At 43.5% G+C, this 21,185-nt stretch overlaps 1 protein-coding gene across 1 annotated transcript in view; it reads right to left on the bottom strand.

Annotated features, from left to right (window-relative positions):
* Positions 1-440: 440 nt before the first annotated feature.
* SETD7 (SET domain containing 7, histone lysine methyltransferase) overlaps positions 441-21,185 on the bottom strand; it is a 428,942-nt gene continuing 408,197 nt past the window's right edge. The window contains exon 8 of the mRNA XM_069630897.1: positions 441-10,135. Coding sequence (XP_069486998.1) covers positions 9,955-10,135 — 181 coding nt within the window. The 3' untranslated portion in view covers positions 441-9,954. The remainder of the gene's footprint in view (positions 10,136-21,185) is intronic.

Below are 21,185 nucleotides of genomic sequence, written 5' to 3'. Positions count from 1 at the left end.
AATATAGTTCAATATTTGAAGGAAACAGCAAGTAAAAGATCTGGAACAGTTGGGACAAACACCACTTGTCTTAGAGCTACTGCATAAAGTGCTTGTTATTCAAAATAGTTAAATATTTGAAGGAAACAGCATGTTAGAGATCTGGAACAGTTGGGACAAACACCCCTTGTAGTAGAGCTACTGCATAAAGTGCTTGTTATTCAATATAGTTTAATATTTGAAGGAAATAGCATGTTAGAGATCTGGAACAGTTGGGACAAACACCCCTTGTGTTAGAGCTACTGCATAAAGTGCTTGTTATTCAATATAGTTTAATATTTGAAGTAAACAGCATGTTAGAGATCTGGAACAGTTAGAACAATTTCATTACTTCTCTCAAATGTTTTTTCTGACCAAACATTAAAACTCTTTACATATAAAAAAGGCAAAGATGAGACAGATCACTGTACCATGTTGTGTATATCGTTTAATATATTAATTGCAATTAAACACATATGAAGCAGTTTTTACTTTCAGATTTAAAAATCGCTTTTCGTTACAAATGCTTCTCATGTTATATTTCAACACATCTTCTATTTCTGAACACTCACACCCAAGCACACTTCAAAAACTCACATTCGTGTCCGCAGCATGGGCAAATCTCATTCATGTAAACCTTTTTCATGACAGCTATTATTAGTTTCACAGATCATTTAATAAATACACACCCATTATCTTCTGTAAGGCTCAGTGTTCACTACAGGTGAAGTAGCGGACCAGTCCACTATGCATATTGTATATCAGGCGGCACATGACTGACGATGCAGCTCCTGATGTCCTCAGACTTTGGTTGTGAGCGCTGTACTTCTTGCAACTCGCAATACACATACGTAGCACTGTGCTTATTTATAACCCACTGCAGCAGAAAACTCTTCAAATCCAATATATTGACGATATATTTCTTACAATAGAGATGATTTATTGCACTCCTCCATGGGTGTACCAAGCCCATGTTCAGCATGGACACATTGGAGATGGCGGTCTGGACTCCTTCCACCAAGCGCACTCACAGAAAATTCCACGGACAAGGAAGCGTTGACTCAGAGCGTGGCAGCAACAGGTAACACACAGAGCAGTACCATGGCGGTCTATGTATGTTATTTTAAATAGAACTTTTTATTGCCTGATTATGAAAACAACTATATTTTTCTGCAGAGGCCACATTGTTGATGGGTGTAGCATTGGGGAGTTGACTCTTCGTTTTGTCTGCGTGGCGTTCACTTAATTTTAACTAAATAAGAATTTGGAGTACATTTATGTTTTGTGACAGTGTCAACAGGGCCTGATTCTGAGCTACATGTACATTAAGAGAGGTTTCTTATTTGCCCAGTATTCTGTATCCAATATGGATACAACAATTGATTGAATAGCCCCAATTTCCTCCCTACCCATCTCCAGTACACAATATGGTGCATACATTCTATCACCAAATGACGCTTTGCTTATTTTACATGAAGCTCAGGCCTAGTCAGTAAATGGCACACCAAATCCGTATGTCTTGTGCCATTTTACAGACAAGCACCTTCTTTACTGACATGCCATAGCATGGACCATTTCCTGCAAATAATAAAACGCTATGCCAGCGGAACACAAACCTGTCAGGCCAGTTGCTAAATAGAATGGGACAGATAACAGACTCCTACGAACATGTTACCAACTACATCTAAATTTGGTTCTACAAAATGAAGAAATCTGGAGGAAAAAACCTGGGTCTGATTATAAGGTCTGGGGAGAAATAGCCTGGAAAGCCGACATCTTGTCCACCCGTTCCCAGCACCGCCATTCTAAGGTTGGTGGAAAGGTTGGAGGGGAACTGTCCTGCGTTCCAGCTGCAAAAGAAGATTCCAATCTATTGTTGTGGGGGCAGCGTGTGCACCAGTGTCACTGCAAGCATTTCTAAAAAGTCAACCACTTTTCTGATTTACGAAAGTGTCTTTGCATCTTTAGTGAATCAGAAAAGTGGTGCGGCCATCTGGGAAATGCTCCCCTATAAAGGAACATCTTATGGGTATCAACCCATTACTGCGCTGCATAAAATGCCTAAGCCGAAAATGCAGAATGGTATACTATGCATTTAAATGCAATTATTATTATTATTTATTATTAATTATATGTGGCGGTTAGGGTAATAAATGATGTGAGGGGAGTATGGAGGTGGGTTGCGGGGGGGGGGTGGCACCCCCCCACCTATAATTGCGTTCACATAGATCCCTTGTAAGGTAGATGTTAATTTGACCTCACAGGTGCTGTATTTTAACTCCTTTTTTTACAAGGGAGGAGCATGCTCTCACAGTGTCTGCACTGCATTACTGACGGTCGCTAGGCCGTTGTTAGGCCAGCAATGAGGAACATGCCAGAGTCGGGCTTTGTTGTCAGTGTGCCACATTCTTTCTTTCACAGAATATGGTCCTTTTAGTAAAAGTGTTATTCCTCCACATAAAAACATTTTTCTAATTTTACACTCAGAGTTGGGTCCTCTGACTCCCTAAGAATTGACGGACTTCGCGTGCTCCATTTGTGTTCTGGTATTTTCAGATATTGGCAATAGTAGTCCAGACTGCCATGCCCACCACCCAGAGGCTTACCAGGAAGGGCTGAGAATGGGGTCCACAGATTCTTTCCTTGGCATTTAGCTCTCTTTGACACTCAAGCGCAACTTTCCTATTGCTCAAACTGTATACACCACAGCTATGCCTGTAGGTGCATAATTGGGGTGGCCTATGATGGTGCTTGGTATGCCTAACATTGAAATCCCACTTGAAATGACTTTGAAGCTACCCCATTTCACGTGCGCGGTAACAGTTTTTTTTATGGACGGTGGGTACAACACAAACACCTCGCAAGGGGAAAAACAGGCAAGGAATGCTTGACATAACCATATGTGACCCCATGTACTATAGGACTGGTCACATTTGACTTCAATAGCACCCATGTAAGCATTAGCTGGACTTCATCACTTCAGTACACTCAACAAACAATTACAAAATATCATAATTGGGGGACGCAGAGATAATTGAGTAGGCTTCGAAGCTTTGGCATCAATGTTGACCTATCTCGTGACCTTCGAACACACAACACAATGAACTTACTCAGATCTTACTGAAATGTGCATCAAGACCGTATACCTTTGGAAACTCATTTAGCCCTAAAGAACTTTGCAAAATCTTTTATTGATATAACGAAAAGAATAATGATAGTATTTGTGCTCTTATGCAGTGCTTCAAGCCAGATTCCTTTGCTTGAGTTCTGTTATAATTGATCTTCTTATTACCCCACTTAATCGCACTCGTTAGACAATTGTCTGAGTGTAGGGTCCACAACGCCTTATTACAGAACTCAACTCCCTTTTATTATTGATCAAATCGATTGATACATTATTTGCGTATGTTCCTTTCCTTGCTTGTGTCTTAAAGCAACATACTTTTCAACCTTAAGTTTGCCGCACCATGTTACGAGGCAGAGCTTTTTCAGGAGGGGAGGCATTTGGATTTCTCTTAGAGCTGATGTGTCAAATCCACACTCATCCTCAGTTCCATAGGAAGCTTCTCGCTACCTTGTCCAGAGCCTAAACTCGATTACAGGTATTCAGAGCCAAGATGGCTAGAATCGGTAGTTCGACTCTGTGCCATATCAACCAAGTACAGGAGGAGTACCCACGCCTGCCATGTATCACCCGATTCGAGATAAATGCACAGGGAGTACCAAAGTAGTTGCAGCATGCCTGCTTTGCCAAAAGGCTCTCACTGGCTAGTACATCTGTCCAGGAAGAAGAATCACCCCTTCAAATTGCCTAACTTCACCCCCACCAAGGGTGAGAAACTCCTGTGTTGCAGTTTGGTGATCTCAGATGATCCCAATGGCATATTCAGGGGTAGCGGCAACCCGTGTCATCCGTTTCTTTCACATGTCTGTGCATCAGAATACGTTTTGTGAAGTTAGTCTACCTTGGCTGGATAACTGAAATTGCAAGCTTAGAATCCTGTAATCTGAGCACCCGGGGAGAAATAGAGAGAGCATCCTGGAAGGTACAATGAACCCCAGTAACAGTGCATGAAGGATGCCCCAACAGAAGGGATAGTTATGGTTTCCGAACCTCATCAGTTAAATTGATTGTCAGAGTTCAGAAATGAAAGCCACGCCAAACAATCAGCAAGAAAAACTATGCCTGCCACACGCAGGGCTTGCCATCCTTCAACTCTCCAGATGTTTGTAAATGCATCTCCCATCAGCCTCGCAAGCATACTTAATGAAGAGGGTTCATGGGAGTTATAGTCCAAACATTAGGAAATCTTGGGCTTGTCGTAAAGTATAGGTGCTTCAAAGTGATACAGACGGGCTTGCCCGGGTATCTTTTTCATATTGGTTAAAAAGCGGGAGATGCCCAGGGGCAAACAAAATGTGACTGTTGAATCTCAGCCCTCTGAAGAGCACTGCATGTGTTGGTGCAGGAGAACTTATTTTCTGGAATCCCCAAATCTCACCATCTTTAAGAGAAAATGGTGGCCGCTTGGGGAGGACTGTTCCTCCCGGTAAAAGGCACAAAGCTGATCTCAGGGTAAAAGTCCCTCATTAGCCTTCTAGTGCAGTCTTCCCGAGATCTTGGCCCATCCATGTCCGTCAACCAAGGCTGTATTTGCTACCACGCCACTTGTTAATAACAGACCATTTCATTTGGTCTAGGCCCAGATGCAGTAGCCTCCAAATGTCTATCGAATTCTAAATGCTGCCTGGCGCTAGGTGCCGGCAGGCCAGCAGGTTAACAGGATTTTGACCGGATTGTTAAAGGAATGAGAGGAATTCCATTTGTAAGGTTCTCACATCCAATTCAATTTGACCAATTTCTCATTGATTATCTTGCTAAAAGGCACAAATAAAATACAAAGAGCACTGTCAGCTAAAATTGAGACCAGGCTAGTTGCCCCTTCTAGAGTATGTGACTTTGCATTATTTACAAACACAAAAAGAGCATCTATGGCTGCTTCGGTGATGTTATGCTGCTGTACAATACGAAATCTGTGGCACTAAATTCTGTTCAACGAATTACTTTACCAAGAAACTCAAACAACAGGAATCTTTGCAAAAAATGATGTGTATGGCTTGCTGAAAAAATCCATCTGCTTTCCCCCATTTTTGATCCAAAAATGCATGTAAATTTAAAAATAAAAATAAAATGTATAAAGAGTGTATCAGATATCTGAGCATGTGTGGTTAAAATGTGTATTTTGGAGTAGATGCAGCACATATATATGGCAAGGGGCACTTGTAAAGCGTGAACTATCACTTTGAAAAGGTACCTTGGCACTGTAGATAGCGACTAAAGCAGCACCGCCACATGAAGCAATGAGGCAAAGAATTAGTGGTAGAACAAACATGTTTTTTGAGTTCCGTCTGAACTCAAGATGATTTTTCCATGAGGCAAAGGTGGAAAGGCAATGCCTTCCAGAGTTTGGCAGAGAGAGCATGTAAGCTTCCTCTTGCACAGTCTTCAAGTCACAGTAATCCCACTCTGGGAGGATTGCAACAAACCCTACCAGCCATCCTGTGGAAGCACTGCAAGACCCTAGAAGCCTGAAACCGAAGGATGACTGAGATAGGAGAACATTCTGCAGTAGAAGAGGCAGGTTTTGCCTCTTTCATTTCTGCCCGATGTAAACATGTCGGCCAATCACTGGGCTGAAATGCCCCATGTGCTGTGATTGGCTGGATTTCAGACAATCACAGCACGCAGAAGATTCAAGGGTCTGATTGGCTGAAATTCCCAAAGCGCCAGGCATGATGCACACCATTCTTCTCTGACTGGGAGGATTCACACAATCAGAGAATGGCAGATTTGCTGCCAATTCTTTCACCCGCTTCCATGATGCTCTAGGGCACAATTTTACCGGTACCCAGCTACAGAGTAAAAGGGTACATGAGATTTCGAGCCCATACAATCTTCAGCCTCACTTCTGGGACAGCTAAGTGGGCAGAGGGGAAGCATTAACTACTGATAGTGGTGATGACTTTTAGCCATTAGTCTTCGGTCAAATAAGAATTATGTTGAATCTTGGTGTATTTTTATATGCCTAAAAATGCGTGTTGAAATGAGTTTTTATCTTACGAGATAGATTTTGTGAAATTCCAACAGCAGAGTACTGCGCAATGGCGAATTCTGGCTCATCCACTCGGCTACTCTGTTAAAAATTACTTTCCGTAATATTAAAAATGATCTAAATGTAAAAACTGAGCAGATTTGTTAGTAGTGCAATAAAATAAAAATAAAGTAACCAACGATCTGTTTGTTACACAGAAGAAGTCGTGTTGCACAACTTCAGCGTTCATTTAATTTTGAATCTGTTACTTGTTAAGAATCTCTGTGCAAAGAATATGTTTGGCTCTGCTTGGTTTATGCACCATGGCAACACACAACAAACCACAGCACATTTACAACTGCTACTAAAACCAGCATTGGCATAGTCTGCAATATTTGCTTTACTAAATGGAACTGTTTGGGTCACTTAGGCCTCCTCACAGGACTCAGGCAGTGAGAAGGGATGGATGGCCTGCATGTTGACGGTTAGCAATGGTTGTATATTATTGGAGATGGCTTTCAATGGGTGATGATGATCGACATAGCCTGCGATGCTTAACGAAGGCCCTGACGCTGGTCGATCATAGCCTGGCGATGGCTGACCATGATTTGGACAATGGCCGGCCATGGTTGGTGATGTTCCACATTGATCAACTGCAATTGATGGTGGTCGACTATGGTTGGCTACGAAGACGGTCAGAACGCATGCCCACTGCTGGACCCTAGAAAAGCTGAGCCAATATGAATAATACCATGGGCACGACCCTAAAACACCTGCTAAACAAGACCCGATGCAGTGCAGCCAAACAACACCCAGCAATGCATCTGTGCTCAATATGCCAACCCTCATATTTACACAGCTATAGCGTTAGTTTGTTTCGGTTCACATATAGTTGGTGCTAACGCACCATTGAAACAAGCCAAAACTAAATAAATGTTCCCTCTGGAATTGAAATCTGAGAACCCAGACCGCATTGCTTGCCTTTATTTTTTCTAGAAATGATGGACATGTTCCTCAGTGTATATGCATCTACTAATGTCCAGACCGCTGTCCCTGACTCCATGGGAAGCAGACCTTCTGCGCACATGAATCTAAAGTGAAGGGATGCAGCAGCATCAGCTCAGGGCTTCCCTTGTGCAATATATTTGTACTTCAAAGTGTGCACACGCATGTATAAGTCTCCCTTGTAGCAGGAGCAGAAGGACTGGTATACTCGTTTAGAGCACCATGGGCTCCATTCAGTGGCCAAGAGACACTGTTCACACTGCCAAATGAAGAGCTTGCAAAGCTATCATTTAAGGAAGGCAGCAGTGCATTTCACCTCTTTACATGTAAATATGCATGCACACTTATTTCTGGATTTGAGCCAGAGAAAAACGAAACATCCAGAGTCGAGATACCGGTTGTATACTAATTGACCTTTTCACAATTGACTTTGGGAGAATTGACCTCGGGAGAATTGACCTAATTTAGAAGTTCAAATTGACCTTTTCACAATTGACTTTCGCGAGAATTGACCTCGGGAGAATTGACCTAATTTAGAAGTTCAATTAGGACATTTATGGGGGGAACCCCCCCGCAACCCCACCCAATCCAAAACCCCCTGTAAACCCCACCCAATCCCCTTATTTTATTTATAATCCATAACCAACCCAATACATATATAAAATAACTAAAATAATATAAAGGTCAATTGTGCAGAAGGTCAATTAGGACCACTATAATTAGGTCAATTGTGCAAAAGGTAAATTGTAAAATGTCAATTTGGGTAATAACGAGATACCGCCTCTCCTATTAGTTAAGCATTGGGAGAAAACATGCTTGTTACTATTTAAGCAGCTTTCGTGAATCGATTTCGGCATGCTTGAAACTCCTTGTTCTGCTTGTTCCTAACACTGGCCGGAAGCTTAAACCACTGCACACAAATCGCAGCAGCTGAAGATGTACCAGTTGCTCTGCCAAGCAGGACTTAAAGTAGTGCTACATTCTTCGAAATCATCAAGATCCTCCTCATCAAAAATAATAAAAAGTCTTCTGAAAGTGTTACTTGGGGTGATAGGATTCCATGTTGGGGTTGGGACATCCTTTCCTTATAGAGGACAATACTGGACCATATGACTGCACAATGTCAGTTCACCCCTCCTTGCACACACCGCTCAACAGTGCCGAGGCTGCATGGGGCCAGAATACAGAAGCTTTGCACTGGTTCAAGTGCAAAGTTGCACAGTATTAGCACTAGGGCAACATTGCCATATTTCTAAAAACACAGGGACATATTAGAAAACCATTTCACCATAACAAGAGGAGTTTGGCATGGGATAAGCACCAAGGCCAACATCGCTCTAGTGAGAAAAAAAAAACATTTTTGCGGCAGGGCAAACTGTGCCCTAGTGCTCATACCTGATATGATATGATGTGGTATTTGTAACGCGCCTATACACAGGTGTTTCAAGGCGCGACGAGGCAGGGAGGGGAGGAACAAGGGGAGACATAACAAACGATCCTACTAGGCCAGGTGTCATTCAGATCGCGCAAGTGCAGGGGTGGGGGAGGGGGAAAAAGTGCGAAGGGGAGGGGGGGAAGTGCAGTAAGGTAAGTGGCGTAAAGTAATAAATAAAAAAAGGGCCAGCTGGTGGCAAGTGCAAGGTAAGTGCAGAACAAGTGCTGGGGAAGGGGGGGGGGGGCTGTAGGGATACAGAGACAGTCCCGCAGTGCAGAGGGGTTCCAGGGGATCAGTGGCTGGGCCCAGGACCGAAGGCCGTTTAGAGTGGTCCAGTTGCAGGATCAGTGCAGTTTAGTGAAGAATTAATTAGCTGTTCAGCAGGGGAGAGGGAGAGAGAAAGCAGAAGCAAAGAGGAAGGTTTTGAGGTGCTTCCGGAACCGGAGGTGGTTCTCCTCAAGTTTCAGGGAGGCAGGAAGGCTGTTCCAGAGGGAGGCCCCTGCCGCGGAGAGAGATCTACCCCCAGCTCGTTGCTGGGGGTAGCAACTGGCAACTTTGCACTTGCATCAGTGCAAAGTTTCTGTAACGCGGTCTCTGTTTGGATCTGAAAGTACTCAGTTTGGCAAGTCGTTAGTCACGTGACTAAAAAACATATATAAAGCCACTTTAATTTCCCCGGATAAGTAGCAATGGCCTTACACCATAAAAGAGCAATAAAGAGATTACTGGCGTTTGAGTTTCCTAGACAGTTGGGAAATGTACCATTATACGTATTCGTGAAGGAACGTCATAGAGCATTGAGACCGGCACACTACACTCTCACCTAAAGGTCAAAACTTTGCGCCTGTAAGAAAAATGTCTTTCATTAATCAGAAAAGGATAATAATTCAGACCAGCATAGCAAAAGGAGAGAAATCCCCTCAGTTCCACCCACACATGTTATAAGCATGAATACACCTTCAGGTTAGAGCTGAGCAGATAAGCAATGCGTCTACTTCATTAGAAAGTATCAAAATGTAGTAACCCCTTTTACCATCAAAATGGCATAAATGTATGAAAATCTTTTTGTTTTTTTAAAACCTGATACCTAGTCTTTCTCGACAGCAACATGTAAACCCGCTGACTATAAAATAATTGACCCATCCTTCTTTTCCCGTCTTATTTGGCTAATTTGTTGACCGTGACATTAAATGACTCTTCCTGGTAAGACTGCCACAATGACAGCGAATTTTAAATTGGTTACCAGCAGCACAGTCCGACCTATGCAAGAAACTCATCTCTTTCATAGAATGAGAATTTTTGATGTAGTAAGAGCAATCCCTGGTCGTCCATTTCTCAGTATTCACTTAGTGCATAGATCCACATTCCCGCTCCAGAGCTGCTTGCGAACCAAGGGCGACCGCTTCACTTCTTCTGAAAAGCCTGGAAGGCCTTCAGTTCTTGCTGGTACCACTCCGGGGCTTCTGGGCCATTTTTCCCAGATGGGCAGTGGTCGTATCCATAGGCAACTGTCAGTTCTTCATCCCGCTCCACGGCGCTGATGGTCCGAATGCACTTGATAGACCCAAAACGAGGATGAACGAACCTGTGTAACAAAGGGTACATGGTGAATCTCTAGGTATATATACACATCTGTCCTACAACATCATTTTGATTGTAAGGCTGAAATCCTTAACAAACATAAGAGCCCACTTATTGATCAAGAGGTGGTCAACAGCTACGAGTCCACTATAAACCCTTAGCTCTTATGGTATATTTGCTGCATGAAGAGGAGATGCCTCGCATCCAGAAAACACTGACTATCCCTAAGAGGGGAAGTACAAGTAACATTTTATGATGCACAGAGAGCACAGCCAAGAAGACAATGCAACAGCGTTAGTGAAGTCTAGATTCAGAGACCAGCATGATGCCGGAGGAACGTTTATTTCTTCCAGGTGCAAAAAAAGAGGAAGCCCACAGGAAGGAAACAACAGAACAGCCAACAACAACAGAGACTCTCCTCCCATTCTTGTCTCATGAGTGGAGACAATCTACAAAGTAAAAGTGCCATTGGACACTTAAGAGACTAATCTGCCGGATTTGCCCTGTTTGGAAGAAGACTATACCCAGAAGCATCTCCTGCCCAGGTCAGGCGACCCAGCTGGGAGGGACACCCAATGTAAACACCCAGTTAGAAGCCCTCTAGGGTACTAAGTGAAGTGCCAGGGAGTGGAGCACCATATTCCTGCTCTGCCCAAGTCTTTGCCTCAGGCACACACATTACCTTATGGCTTCCCCTGGAATTCACTCTGGGCACATCAGCTCTTTTGCCACACCTCCACACCAGGCCGTCCACAAGACATCAAGAAACCTCACCCGTTAATAATTCTCGGCGACAAGGCTATTACAAATGAGGGACAATCTAATGCGTCTGTGTAAGGAATTAACCCAGGAAGGAAAGGTAAGCCTTCTAACCACAATACATAGAGGAATGTGTGCATTTATATATTAGTGTAGGGGCTTTGTAGAGCACAGCATTGTTGGCATAGTCATCTTGGGGACGTAGAATGTGCACACAGTCCAGGCAGTGCCCATTCCGTTTTAGTTCTGTTAATAGTTGTTCATACTGTACCACATCACCACCACAGAAATAGTGTCAGAAACATTGGACTTGTCTAAATAATTACATCTTGAATTTCTTCCTAAAGACTTGACGCTCAGTTTAATTCATGAGGTAAGCTAGAAAAGCATTCCAGTTTATTGAAGCCAGAGCAGCAAACAATGTACAGCCCATTTTGGGTTTCTTGAAGGAAGGAACAATCAATCAATCAATCAGTCAATCAGTCAGCTTTATTTCGGTAAATATTATACCATAAAAGCTCATACAACTAATAACACAGAATTCGGGTGTTAAAATCATCATCGTAAATACATATAATACATAACAAATCTTTACAAAACACATTCGAGTCGATACAGTGTTTTGTGCATAAAATACAAGTATTTGTCAATGCAAATCATGTTCCACACAAGGAGAGAAGGTATACAATCTTAAATACACTAGCCAGAAAACCACATGCCAACTATACAAACAGAAATAGAATCTGGTAAAATCAAGAGGGCCTTCACAGCTACTCCAAGAAACACAACACAAGTCTGCATAATCTGCTTTAATATTTGAAGAGGTTGAGAACTGTCTTGGAACATTTCCTGGCTTTTAGCCCTCTTCCTCCTCCATGCTCTGGACAAATAATTACATACCGAGTGGAAAGCCAGACTACCCGAGGAGTCATGACAGAGTTTCAGGGGCTCCTCTACTGTTCGAACACATCTATGCAAAGATAATAGCTTACAAAATGTTACCCTTAGATCCAGATATCCTGTGCAAATAAGCATACAATGACTAATACTCTCAGGTATCTTTCCAAAAGCTGGACATGCCTCCTCTCTGTCACCAGTCCAATTGCGAGCCCATTGTCTTACAGTGAAAAATATCCCGGCACAATTTGGTGTACAGAGCTCTCAGAAACTTCGGCTGTGTGACATCCACATATAATTCGTACCCAGGAGTGGTCTTTCAATCCCAGTAACCCCTCAGCCTAAGATTCTGATTCAGTTTGTGCAGAACATCCGAGTCAGAACCATCCCTCAATGTATATTTCAATAGGGCCTTAATTGAGGAATTAATCATGGCCGGTTCAGACCAGAAAGCATTCAGCCCCGGAGCATTGAACTCCTTTCTTATATGTTGAAACCAGGGTAGGGACGCATCTCCTGGTTGACTAATAAGATTGTTGATTGCCTCCCTAAATGTATTCAGTCTCTCTGTAGCCCAAATCCTTACCCAATAATACAGGGGTTTGGATCTGCATAGTGAATCCACCATCTGGAGATCTAGTTTCAGGAAAACGTGAACATTTGGTGCACTATTTGGCAAACCCAACATTTGTTTTATAAAACTGTTTTTGGTTGTCCAGAGCGGGGCACAATTTGTATGCCCCCACAATTCAGCCCCATACAGGGATGCCTGCCTGGCCTGCTGTTTATAAGCCTTAATCGACAATAACTGGGCCACATCCATGGTCATGAGCAAACCTGGACATTGCACCACTATACCTCTTAAGGGACAAACATGATTTCTTAATCTGAGCAGCACATCAACAATCTTCTCTTGCCCTCAACCCCATGTAATCATATGTATTTACTTGCTCGATGGGTTAGCCTTCAAGTTCCAGTTTAATCCTGGATTTAACCTTTTTCCAATTCCTCCTGAACACGAAGGACTTTGTCTTATTAACATTAATGGTCAGCCCATTGGCAGTACACATATCTACAAATTCGATCAATTGCCGCTTAAGTCCTCCCAGGGTATGAGACATGAGTACTGCATTGCCAGCAAACAAGAGAATTGCTATTCTACCGCCTGCTAATGATGGGGCATCCGAGGTGATATCTAATAGACTCTTGCATATCCAATCAATAAATAAACAGAGCAACATAGGGGCGAGAACACAACCTTGCTGAACAGGGCGGATGAGAGGATGAGTAGATAGGGTGGATGAATGGATATGGATTGAGTGGTGAGTGGATAGAGTGGATGAGTGGATAGAGTGGATGAGAGGATGGACCGGTTGAGAGGATGGGTGGATAGGGCGGATGAGTGGATTGAGTGGATTGAGTGGATAGAGTGAATGAGAAGGTAGAACGGATGAGAGAATGAGTGGATAGGGTTGATGAGTGGATAGGGCAGATGAGTGGATGTGTGGATAAGGCGGATGAGTGTTAGAGCGTATAAGTGGATAAGTGTACAGAGTGGATGAGTTGGATGAAGCGTATGAGTTGATAGAACATATGAGTGGATAAGAATACATAGTGAATGAGTGTACAGAACAGATGAAAGTTTAGAACAGATGAGTGTAGAGGTGAATATATAGGACAGGATAGTGCTATTGAATGCGTGAAAGGCACGAGTGCTTAAAACAGATGAGTACGGGGAGCAGTTGAGTGCGGGGAGCAAAAGGAGCACGGGAGTCAGATAAGTGCGTAGAGAGGATGAGTGCGTAGTGGGGATGAGTGCGTAATAGGGATGAGTGCATAGTGGGGATGAGTGCGTACTGGGGACGAGTGCGTATGGGGGGATGAGTGCATAGTAGGAACGAGTGCATAGTAGGGGACGAGTGCCTAGAAGGGACAAGTACATAGAAGGGACGAGTACGTAGAAAGTACGAGTACGTAGAAGGGACGAGTACGTAGAAGGGACGAGTGCGTAGAGGGGGTGAGTGCGTAGAGGGGGTGAGTGCGTCGTGGGGGTGAGTGCATCGTGGGGGTGAGTGCGTCATGGGGATGAGTGCATCGTGGGGATGAGTGCGTCGTGGGGTCAGTGCGTCGTGGGGTGAGTGCATCGTGGGGAGGAGGAGAGTGCGTAGAGGAGCACGTGACGAATATAGTATGATTTAGATTGCAGAGAATGTCTGAAAGGGCATATAACTCATTTTATCTCACCACCACGCTTACTCTCTCCTTACATCACCGCTCAACTAGAACACAGAGATACTATGACACCATTCGGTATAACTGTTCTCATACCAACACTCGCCGCTCACTCCACATCATTCTAAGTAATCACTGCTGGTTACACCCCCCCAGCCAGGCGTTCTCAGGCCTAACACAGCCACATTTGATCTGGATAAATCCTGCCAGAACAAACACATATTCCTGACCTCTCCACCGGCACACCTATCGCTAGAAAGCAGCTATACACGGATCCCGCACGAGCTGCACACATACCCGGTGCTCACACGCACCCTTTTTTGACTATCTCTACTCCCTCTACTGATATGAACTTCGGTTCCCAAGGGCGTTCAACCTATTAGCGCCTTCAGACCATACCAATGGTATATAAGGTGCTATATAAATGCAGAATAACAATAACAATAACAACACCCATCTGAATCCCTCTGGGCTTGGTTGTGCTCCAGTCCATCTTCCACCTGACCACTGCCTCGTTTTTCTGATACAGACCCTGGATGGCTCTTAACAAAGACGGGGGCATGTTCATACACCTCAGTACTACCCATAAACTGGCTCAGGGAATTCTATCGAAAGCCAACTTTAAGTCTATAAAGACTGTGTACAGAAGCATTTTGCACAATAACACATGTTTGATGCACACTAACTAGAGCGTAAGGCTTTGGTCTACTGTAGTACTGCTAATATGGAACACAGCTTGCAGATGGTGAACAGCATGGTTTTCGTCAATCCAAGTCTCCACATGCCCCAGTACAGCATTGGCAAACATTTTCCCACCCCCATCTAATAGGGATATTGGCCTATAATTGAAGCGTTGATCCCTGCTCCCCTTCTTAAAGATGGGGACAATCTCAGCCTTGGTCCATGATGTTGGTACAGTATCTGATTATAAAATTGCATGAAACAATTTAGTCAAGTACGGTACCCTGATCATAGGTTCTGCCTTGTGAAAATCGACCAGGATTGTGTCCGGGTCTGGAGCTTTACCAGCCTTTTGCGTCATCAGTGCTATATTGACATCCATCTGGCTAAAGGCCAGACTTCCTCCTTTGACCTCAGCAGAACCTGGGGCATTACCTCCTTCCCCCAGGCCAGGACGTGCAGTCCTCTTGCATGATGATACAACTGTTGAAAATGATCATGCAATGCCTGCTCCGAAATTCATTCGTTAAATAAAAGGTCTATCCCTTCATTTTGTGTCTCAGTGGGTGTGTGTTCAAACAGGGATTTACAATACCAAAAACACAACAAGGAACACACACTACCCTCTCCTCCCATTCATGTTGTGATTTCAAGAACAGTAAACTTGTGAACCTTACAGCTTTTGTACTCCTGTTACTATACATTTTCACTAGAAAAATATATATAATTTTAATGTTAATATTTATTGTTTTTCAACACATATACATTTCTTCTGATTTGTTACTTCTAAAAACCACATAACAATTGCTGTTGCAAGCCTCAGTAGGGATTATGATATTTTCAAACATTTACTTTGAACATTTTTGTGGACATGAGGTGTGATTATTTATTTCAATATCATCAGTTTTTGCAAACCACTCTCATTTTATAGTCCTTTCTTTAAATATACCATCATATCTTTCAACTTCCCTTAATATCAATTATTCCATCATATCTTTATGTTTAAAAAAAACTATTTTCTCAGAAAACATTGATACCAAAATCAGTTCATCCATCATGGTTTTGTTGATAAATACGTAGGCCTTCGTCGGGACAAAAATAGATTCTATAAACATCTCGAACAAATCATTCGGCCCCTTGGCTACTTCATTGGGTCTCTTATTCTCTCTTAGGGGGAGTACAACCTTTTCTCTGTCACTGTATATTATCCCTGAGTTTCACAGCAGTTCCTTATGTTCTTCTTTGTCTTTGGGAGCTATATCACCAGCATCTGCACATTCAGTGAGCGTATGGTTTTCAACCAAATCTCTTCCATAATCTGCATCACCTGCTCCTACAAATCGATAACATCACATATCTGGGTCACTTGTTTTTGTTCACTGACATGTCTAGGCTAGTTTTTATTTGTTACTAACAATGAGAATTAAAAAAATTGAAAAGGTGCTATATATATTTATATATATATATTAACCTTCTTATATATTCTTAAAGTACTTTTCATAGAATTTGATTTGACCTCATAGTGCACATACATAGGGCAATAAGCAGGCCTCAACCACACAATTGATTTGTGCACTTGATAATCAACTCTAATGTTATTGTTATTTTTTGGTGCTGTTGTTTCTTTCTTCTTTAGTTTAGTTTCCCTTTATGTGGTTCTAATGTGTATGCATTCTGGGTTTTTATATGTATTTTTTGTACTAAGACAAGAATATACTAAGCTTGAAATTGTTAGCTATTTATTCAATGTTTAACATTACGCAAAACCTTGATAAGGTAGCATTTATTATTTTACTATCGGAAATTACCAGATTAAAAATATTGTACTTTTTTGGTACATCCTGCAGCCATTGCCTATGTGTATGTATGACTAGGTTCCTGTATTAACAACAACACTTGAATATAATGTTTTCTTTAGATGAGAACATTCTTTAATACATGAAGTAGTTTATGATAGATCTCTCGATCACCCTTGTTACCAACATTATAAACACTACCCCTTGTAGGGACTATTCATGAAAATGATTTTAATATGTGATGTCATCAGTGATGTCATCAATGACATTTGTGATGTCATCTTTCATGTACTGGGTGCTAGTCTTAGCAGTGCACGGTGGTGGTGCAAGTTATGGTTGCATAGCTTACCATAACGGGTGAATTTCTGAGGTTTTTCAGCTTTACTTGTAACCATACTGTCCCCTTAACAAAGTTTTTTCATTAAATTTCATAGGTTTTTATTAGTGCAATGTAATCATAACGTTCCTCTAACAATGTTTTTTCAATACATTTCATAGGTTTTTATTAGTGCAACCTAACCATAACGTCTCTTTAACAAAGTTTTTTCAGTGAATTTCATGGGTTTTTATTAGTGTAACTTAACCATAACGCCCCTTTAACAAAACATTTTCAGTGAATTTCATAGGTTTTTACCAGTGCACCCTTAATTTCCTACAACCTACTAATATTATATGTAACACAATATAGCAACATTTGTGTCCAATTTACAAACTTTCACCTTAAAACTCTGCCATTTCCTTGCATCATTTTTAATACTTATATATACTTTTTGCAATGTTTTCTGTGTTCGTCGACGTCCGTGAACATCTGACGTCATTGCAGACTTTACGGACAGTGTCACGTGACCACTCTCTAGCGCGCGGCATGATGACGTGTCCGGTATCGCGTTCGCACTTCGCGGTCCGGTCCGTGCTTCGTGAACAGTTCAGAACTGCATTTTCTGCTGACCTAGGAGGGAACTTTCAAGCTCAAAATGTACACTTGCACAGGTCCTACACCTATTCTTACTCATTGGGCCTCATTAATAGGTTGGAGGTAGCCTTGCCGGTTAAGGCTACCTCCAGACTCGCATACGGGTCCGGCACCCGCAAATAGGCAATTACCGGGGTTTCCCGCCCAGCCGGACCTGGTAATTGCCCTTTCGCAGGGGCCGGACCCGGTACATTCCCATTCCCATTTGAGGCCCATAGGGCTCAATGGGAATGGGGACGTCGGATGCACCGGCACTGTTTATAACGGTGCCGGTGCATCTGACATGCTGTGCTTGCGGGTGCCGCACTGCCCAACAGGTCAGACCGGGCAGGCTGACAGACGCCCGCGAGCACAACTCGTAGTATGGCGGTACGGTAGCAACGGTGCCGGTAGCACTACCGGCACCTTGTTGCCTTACCGCCATACTTATAATGAGGCCCATTATCCATTAAAAATCTAGCACAGAGCACATGCTTGGAAGAATATTAGCAAAACTGCTATTCATCTTAAAAATGGCACCAGCTATTATCATCCCTCCTCCCCAAGAGCCACCACCACCACCAGCTGGAGGACCTACACAACAAAAAAAAGTGCAGTACTTCCAAAGACAATGAAGAGGACCAAGAAGATGGGGCAAAGGAACTGCTTACCTCCAGCACCCAGAGAGAATCATGGGTGTGGCTGTTCTTTACCACTGTTGGGAATGTACCAAAGGCTAAAGCTACCAAAGTAAAATGCACTCAGTGCAACATTGTACTCAATCGCAGACTATCTGGACAGTACTACTATGGGACCATCTCCATGCACCACCACACCAAATCCAAACGCTGCTGGAAAAGTTCTGTAGAGGAAGAGCCAAGTACCCCCCTCCAACTACTCTGCCCTTTTTACTAATAGAGTGGGAACCAAAGTATGTGAGGTATGCGGAATAATTGAACCAGCAAAGAGCAGAGCATGGACTCTGTGCAGTACCCATAGGAATACCCGTACCTAAGAGAATCTCGGAGACAAGGCATCCATTGGGAAAACCGTACCTGCACACAAGACAATATGATGACCATTTAAATGAGATTCCTGAAGAAGCAGAGGAGATGAAGGACAAAGATGAATGGTGACATCACACAGAGAGAGATGGCGCACACAGAAGAGATGCAGAGACCAGAGGATGCAGATATTCTATAAGGCATCAAGAAAGTATCAAAGATAAGTGACATCTTGGGATCAAGGTGAAGAAGCTTATGCCACAGAAACAGATGAAGATATTAAGCTAGTTTAAATGTGTACAGATGCAACAGAAATGCAAGCAGCAAAGTAATCTTGAAAGCTATCTTCAAGCTTTATAGTAAATAGATCGCGGTAAGCGCCAATATATGGGATACATTACTCACCGTAATCGTATTTCTGATGCTTGTATCTGCTTAGATTCACATGCTGTGCATAGGCCGACATCTAGTGGAAGCTGCGGAGTATTACAGTTTGTTTTTCGAAGTCGAAAAATGGGCGTCGACACAGGGCGTGCCAGTAATACTATCCCTAGTGTGACGTCCCCTGTACCCATGATCCCTCACGCGTCTAGGATCCCCAGATTGTGTTTTTCCTGACATGAGGTAGCATGAGGAGTAGCGTGAGTACAGATAGTCCAAGCAGATAGACAGAAAGGTAAGACTACAAGCAACCATGCGCCTTCTCTCGGAGGGGAGGAAGGGTGGGTCGCATGTGAATCTAAGCAGATACAAGCATCAGAAATACGATTACGGTGAGTAATGTATCCCTTCTGAGGCTTGTGGAATCTGCTTAGATCACATGCTGTGCATAGATTAGCGAGCAGTACCAGAAGAAGGAGGTGGGATGTGAGAAGGGTCATGAGCAAACAGGTGTCTTAGAACCGCTTGTCCCACTTGTGTATCTGCCTTGGAATGAGTGTCAATGCAGTAATGCTGAGTAAAAGTGTGAATAGAGCTCCAAGTAGCTGCTTTGCAAATGGTGTCAAGGGGAACATTTGCAATGAAAGCCAGAGTGGCCCCAATGCCTCTGGTAGAGTGGGCCCTTGGCGTAAAAGGCAGAGTTTTTTCAGAAAGAGAGTAACACAGCTGTATACAGTTGATAATCCACTTTGAGATAGCGCCCTTAGAGACGCGATCCCCCTCTCTGCCTGTAGCTACGGAGACAAACAGTTGATCTGTTTTCCTTAGCGGTCTGGTTTTATTTACATAGTATAAGACCGCCCTACGCACATCTAGGGTGTGTAGTTTCACCTCAGCTGAGCTTTGTGGGTTTTGGAAGAAAGCCGGAAGCTCGATGGACTGGTTTACATGGAACTTGGATATGAATTTTGGTGAGAATCTAGGGTGTGTGCGTAAAACCAGTTTGTCCTTGTGGATAGTAAAGAAAGGATCTTGCACTGACAGAGCCTGAATTTCACTGACCCTTCTTATGGAGGTAATGGCTACTAAGAAGGCCGTTTTATAAGTCAGGTGTTTGAGACTACTTTTATGCATGGGTTCGAAGGGGGGCCCCATGAGCTTAGATAGCACCACATTGAGATCCCATCCTGGCGGTGGGTTCGAGATAGGAGGGTGAAGTCTCTTTACTCCTTCCATGAAGGCTTTAACCACTGGTACTTTCCACCACGAAACCTTGTTATGGGATGTGGTGTAGGCTGAGAGGGCTGCCAGGTGTACTTTCAGAGAGTTAAAAACCAACCCTGCATCCAGCAGGTGGAGCATGTATGTTACAAAGTTGGAAGGAGTGCAATCAACCGGGTTGATTTGTTTACTCTGGCACCAGATAACGAATCTTTTCCACTTGTCAAAGTAACAGTGCCTTGTATTTGGTTTCCTAGACTCTTTTAGAATGTCCATACACCTCTGTGGTAATTTGAGATGTCCAAACTCTATGACTTCAGGAGCCATGCTGCTAGGTTCATAGAGTTGGGTTCCTGATGCACTGTTTGACCTTGTTGCTGGGACAGAAGGTTGTACCAGGCTGGGAGTCTGATGGGCTCGCATACCGCCATCCTGCGTAGGTGTGGAAACCATGGTTGTCTCGCCCACATGGGAGCAACTAGGATGAGCGTCATCGATTCCTTGTTCATCTTGTACACCACCTTCCTGATGAGAGGAGTTGGTGGGAAAGCGTACGCAAACATCCCTGACCAGTTCATCCACAGGGCATTCCCCTGGGAGTCCGGTTGTGGGAACCTGGATGCAAATCCTGGGCATTGTTTGTTTTCGCTTGTGGCGAATAGGTCTATAGTGGGGAAACCCCACTGAGAGAAGAGATCTTCTACTACGTCTTTGTGAAGGACCCATTCGTGTTCTTCTGGGAGGGAGTCTCTGCTTAGAGCATCCGCTAGGGAATTGAGCTCCCCTGGGACATGTTGCGATGACAGGAAGATGTTCCGTCTGAGTGCCCATCTCCATATTTTCTGGGCAAGCTTGGACAGATTTGGCGAACGAGTCCCTCCTTGCTTGTTCAGATAGAACATGGCTGTCGTGCTGTCCGTCCTGATCTGCACCGACAAGTTTAGTAGATGGGGCTCGAACGCCTGCAGCGCTCGGAATACTGCCAGAAGCTCTAGCAGATTGATGTGGTTCTTGGCTACTGAGTGAGACCAGAGACCCTGAGCTGTGTGGTGGAGATGGTGAGCTCCCCACCCCGTCAGGCATGCATCTGTAGTTACCACTGCCTGTACTTCGGGATCGTAAAAGGGTTTC

The sequence above is a fragment of the Ambystoma mexicanum genome, chromosome 6q, assembly GCF_040938575.1.
Source record: "Ambystoma mexicanum isolate Mex_15411 chromosome 6q, UKY_AmexF1_1, whole genome shotgun sequence".
Classification (NCBI taxonomy): domain Eukaryota; kingdom Metazoa; phylum Chordata; class Amphibia; order Caudata; family Ambystomatidae; genus Ambystoma; species Ambystoma mexicanum.
This window is presented reverse-complemented; position numbering and strand designations above follow the sequence as displayed.